The sequence below is a fragment of the Nannospalax galili genome, unplaced genomic scaffold (assembly GCF_000622305.1).
Source record: "Nannospalax galili isolate Female #2095 unplaced genomic scaffold, S.galili_v1.0 scaffold892, whole genome shotgun sequence".
In the NCBI taxonomy this organism is placed as follows: domain Eukaryota; kingdom Metazoa; phylum Chordata; class Mammalia; order Rodentia; family Spalacidae; genus Nannospalax; species Nannospalax galili.
In genome coordinates this window covers 1,937,629-1,943,199 of record NW_008333311.1, presented here as the reverse complement: position 1 = coordinate 1,943,199, position 5,571 = coordinate 1,937,629, and the positions used below count along the sequence as shown (strand labels likewise).

Here is a 5,571-nt window from a genome sequence, read left to right as displayed (position 1 = left end):
GCATCGATAATCTCATCTCCTTTTTGTATAATCCAGGATTCCAGTTCAGAGAATAGTGCCAACCACAGTGGGCAGATCTTCCTACTTCAGTTAACCTAATTAAGGTATTCCCTTACAGGCATACCCAGAGTCTTATCTCTCAGATGATTCTAGATCTCATTAAGTTGACAACTGAGATTAACAATCACACTGTGCAAGCAGGAAGACCTGTCTATAGCTTCAGCGACCATGTAAAAAGCCATGTGTGATGGTAAATACACATGATCTCAGTACTGGGGAAGCAGGGACACAAAGGTCCCTGGGGCTTGTTGGGCAGCTAATCTAGCAGAATTGGTGAGCTCAAGGTTTAGTGAGACCATTTAAAAAAATAAAGTGCATGGGCTGGAGAGATGGCTCAACGATTAAGAACACTGGCTGTTCTTGCACCTGGGTTTGAATCCCAGCACCCACATGGCAGCTAACAACTGTCTGTAACTCCAGCTTTTTGTATAATCCAGGATTCCAGTTCAGAGAATAGTGCCAACCACAGTGGGCAGATCTTCCTACTTCAGTTAACCTAATTAAGGTATTCCCTTACAGGCATACCCAGAGTCTTATCTCTCAGATGATTCTAGATCTCATTAAGTTGACAACTGAGATTAACAATCACACTGTGCAAGCAGGAAGACCTGTCTATAGCTTCAGCGACCATGTAAAAAGCCATGTGTGATGGTAAATACACATGATCTCAGTACTGGGGAAGCAGGGACACAAAGGTCCCTGGGGCTTGTTGGGCAGCTAATCTAGCAGAATTGGTGAGCTCAAGGTTTAGTGAGACCATTTAAAAAAATAAAGTGCATGGGCTGGAGAGATGGCTCAACGATTAAGAACACTGGCTGTTCTTGCACCTGGGTTTGAATCCCAGCACCCACATGGCAGCTAACAACTGTCTGTAACTCCAGTTCCAGGGGATCTGACAGCCTCTTCTGTCTTCCGTGAGCATTGCACGACACGGGGGTACTTATATACATGCAGGCAATATACACATATCCATAAAAATATATTAAAAAAAGTGCAGAATGATTGGGGAGGATATTCGATGTCAACTTTTCACTTCTACATGCATGAATACACATATATCTATACATCTGTCATACATGAACACATTACACACATAGACACACATAGACTTACACACACAGACTTGATCCATTTAGTTGGTTTTATTAGAACATTGAAAGTACTATTGAAAAAAAATACTACTTTTGGAAATGGCCATGCAGAAACACAGTTTAAAAGAGCATTTGGAGCCAGGTGTATATTTATTTTATAAAATTATACACGGGAGGTAGAAGCAGGCAGATTTCTACGAGTTCAAAGCCAGCCTGGTCTACAAAGTGAGTTTCAGGACAGCTGGAACTACAAGGGAGACCTGCTTCAAAAAGACAAAAATAAATAAATAAATAAATAAATAAATAAATAAATAAATAAATAAAATAAAATAAAATAAAGAGCATTTGGTATTTTGGAAAACAAAGGGGAGGTTGAAGAGCTGTAAAGCAAAGAGCAATTTCATCAGTGTGGATGTCACACATATCAGAGTTACTCACCTTCTACAATATGCATATGGATGAGGAACTTTTGGAAGGCATACCTCATACCTTTAAACAAGAAGGGTTACTCATATTCTTATAGTTTTATAATTTTCATGTTAAAGAAAACTTTTATATTCATATAGAAATTGGTAAAAATTAAAATTGTGCTAATAGATGTATAATATATGGGAATAAGTAGCAAAAATTTATAATAAAATTTGACTGCACATGCGCTGTCCACTGTAGCTGCTCGCTGTCAGCCATGGTCTACCCCACTGTGTTCTTTGAGACATCTCAGTTGTTGACAAGCCTTTGGGTCGCATCTCCTTCGAGATGTTTCCAGACAAAGTTCCAAAGACAGCAGAAAACTTTGGTACTCTGAGCACTAGAGAGAAAGGATTTGGTTATAAGGGCTCCTCCTTTCACAGAATTACTCCAGGATTCATGTGCCAGGGTGGAGACTTCACACGCCATAATGGCACTGGCGGCAAGTCGATCTGTGGGTGGGGAGAAATTCGAGGATGAGAACTTCATCCTGAACCATACAGGTCCTGGTATCTCGTCCATGGCAAATGCTGGACCAAACACAAAAGGTTCACGGATTTTTATCTGCACTGCCAAGACTGCATGGTTGAATGGCAAACACAAGGTCTTTGGGGCGGTAGAAGAAGGCAAGAGCATAGTGGAAGCCATGGAGTGCTTTGGGCCCAGGAATGGCAAGACCAGCAAGAACATCACCAGTGCCGACTGAGGATAGCTCTGATAGTTTTGACTTGTGTGCATCTTAACCACCAGACCATTCCTTCTGTAGCTCAGGAGAGCACCCTCCACCCCATCTGCTTGCGGTATTCTATATTCTTTGTGCTCTGGATGCAGGTCTTTGGGTTCCATAGTCTCTTTATATCCCCCCCACCCCTCACCCAGTCTAGCTGGATTACAGAGTTAAGTTTATGATTATGAATAAAAGCTAAATAGGAACAATTTTATAATAAAATTTAAAATCTGTATTACACATATATGAGGTAATACATTATAAAGGCAAGCAAATAACACATTTTAATCACACATACACATTTATACTTCGTCTCTTAGAAACTGTATAACTTGCACTTTCTCTTTTGTTCCACTCACCTTCTTTTCTTTCTGTTTGTCTGACAGTCTCAAAGGTTTGAGACATTTTCTCTGTCAGCATGTATACTGTCAGCACTTGCACCTTACTTCCATAACTTTTCCTAAATCACAGTTGTTTTTCTGTAAGTACATAAATGTTCTTTTAAATCTTTGTCAGATTTCGTATTAACTTTCAAAATAAATATTTATTGAATTCAATCAGAAAAAATCTACTATCCTCTATCTAGCTATCATCAATCTATCTACCTATCCTCTATATCTATCTATCATTATCTCTCTCTCTCTCTCTCTTTCTCTCTCTGTGATGACCCCTGCCCCTACATCATTTTGCAAATTTTATACAACATATTTTGATCGTATTTAGATCCCCTCCTGTGTCTGCACCCTGTTTACTACCCCTGCCCACCCAATTTTAGGAACCCATGTATCTATCTATCATCTATCTATCTATCTATCTATCTATCTATCTATCTATCTATCTATCTATCTATCTATCTATCTATCTATCTATCTATCTATCTATCTATCTATCTATCTATCTATCTATCTATCTATCTATCTATCTATCTATCTATCTATCTATCTATCTATCTATCTATCTATCTATCTATCTATCTATCTATCTATCTATCTATCTATCTATCTATCTATCTATCTATCTATCTATCTATCTATCTATCTATCTATCTATCTATCTATCTATCTATCTATCTATCTATCTATCTATCTATCTATCTATCTATCTATCTATCTATCTATCTATCTATCTATCTATCTATCTATCTATCTATCTATCTATCTATCTATCTATCTATCTATCTATCTATCTATCTATCTATCTATCTATCTATCTATCTATCTATCTATCTATCTATCTATCTATCTATCTATCTATCTATCTATCTATCTATCTATCTATCTATCTATCTATCTATCTATCTATCTATCTATCTATCTATCTATCTATCTATCTATCTATCTATCTATCTATCTATCTATCTATCTATCTATCTATCTATCTATCTATCTATCTATCTATCTATCTATCTATCTATCTATCTATCTATCTATCTATCTATCTATCTATCTATCTATCTATCTATCTATCTATCTATCTATCTATCTATCTATCTATCTATCTATCTATCTATCTATCTATCTATCTATCTATCTATCTATCTATCTATCTATCTATCTATCTATCTATCTATCTATCTATCTATCTATCTATCTATCTATCTATCTATCTATCTATCTATCTATCTATCTATCTATCTATCTATCTATCTATCTATCTATCATCTATCTATCTATCTATCTATCTATCTATCATCTATAGCTATTATCTATCTTTCATCTGTCTGCTTATCTAAATATCATCTCTCTCTTTATCCATCCATCATGTATCTATCACCTCTTGGCATGCTACTCAGTGTCATTCAATGAGACTTGTGAAGACAGGAATGTTTCTAGCACATTACAACAATTTTACACAGTCATTACAGTTGTGTTTATTGATTTCCATCTTTTAGAATAATGAGAAAGAATATGCTTAGGTACTAAAATGTGTCACAAAACATGTTCAAGAACTTTGGAAAATCGATGTAATGAGAAATATGTGTTTGCTATGTTATTTATAGTTAACAGTTAACCAATACAAGGCCAAAAATTGCAACATAAACATCCAACCCTGGGAAGACAGGAAGTGGGAGCAGAAAGGTGGGTTTACTCCCCACATTTCATATCGTAACCCTCAGAACATGTTATCTTAAGTTGATAAGCCAGGACATCAGAAAGAATCAAACAGCAGAGTTATAGAGATAGCCACCCAAATTCCTAGAAACAGAAACATAGGAAATATTATCCTCCAGGGTATTTATTGGAGGGGAGAAACTGAATTGGGGACTGCTGTTTCTCATCAAAGATCTCAACATTTCATATTAACCAATTACAACTATATTTTATTTGTTTTTTTCAAGATAGACTTTCACTATATAGCTCAGGCTAGCCTCAACCTCATGATCCTGAGTGCTTGGAACTACAGGTAAACATGATGACCACGTCCAGTAGGTGCTGAGTTGCCAAGATAGAAATAATCAGGCTTCTGTACTTGAACACTGCTATAGGTGGAAATCTGGTTCCCTAGGAAAGTGGCTTCCACATACCCTGTGGAATTTAGAGTTTCCATATGATCAGGTAACCCTTCAAATTTCAAACTTTCTCATGAAAGGTAGTAGTATTTTCAAACCTATTTAGAAGTTCACATTAGTGCTTTCCTAGGAAACACAGTACTCTTCATTATTGCTGCCCTGCTTCTAAGACACAGGAAAATCACTTTAGTTACATTAAAAAATCAGATATTTATAAGGATGCTGATTAATGAAAGCAACAGCCTGGAAACTCAGGACTCTGGTTAAGTGGAGGGCAGTTTATATTTAGTTTCTGTTTTCAGTTGTGAAACTGAAACAACTTTCAGTTGGGAAGAAAGTTTTGTTTTCCTTAATAGACTTTTGTGTTTTTTTTTGTTTTTTTTTTTTTGGTCTTTTTGAAAAAGGGTCTCCCTGTAGCCCCAGCTGTCCTGGAACTCACTATGTAGACCAGGCTGGCCTTGAATTCACAGAGATCCTCTTGCCTCTGCCTCCCGAGTGCTGGGATTAAAGGCGTGTACCACCACGCCTGGCCCCCTAGTAGACTTTTAAAGAGCAGTGTTAGGATTACAGAGACATTGAGTAGAAGGTGCAGAGAGTTCAAGGATTTCCCTACCTCCATGCATGCATGGCCTCCTACATTATCAGTGTGCTCTACAGAGTGGCACATTTGTTGCATTTGTGGAGCATTTGCATAGATACAGCCATCACTCAGGGGC

At 37.1% G+C, this 5,571-nt stretch overlaps 1 protein-coding gene and 1 pseudogene across 1 annotated transcript; both read left to right on the top strand.

The window, feature by feature from the left end:
* Positions 1 to 1,836: 1,836 nt before the first annotated feature.
* LOC103729862 lies at positions 1,837 to 2,325 on the top strand (annotated as a pseudogene).
* A 1,141-nt stretch (positions 2,326 to 3,466) lies between these two features.
* Positions 3,467 to 4,078, top strand: LOC103729882 (the record flags this gene model as incomplete). Its single annotated transcript, XM_008827961.1, has 1 exon — positions 3,467 to 4,078. A coding segment is annotated over one exon (612 nt), but the record flags the coding sequence as incomplete, so codon positions are not given.
* Positions 4,079 to 5,571: the final 1,493 nt, after the last annotated feature.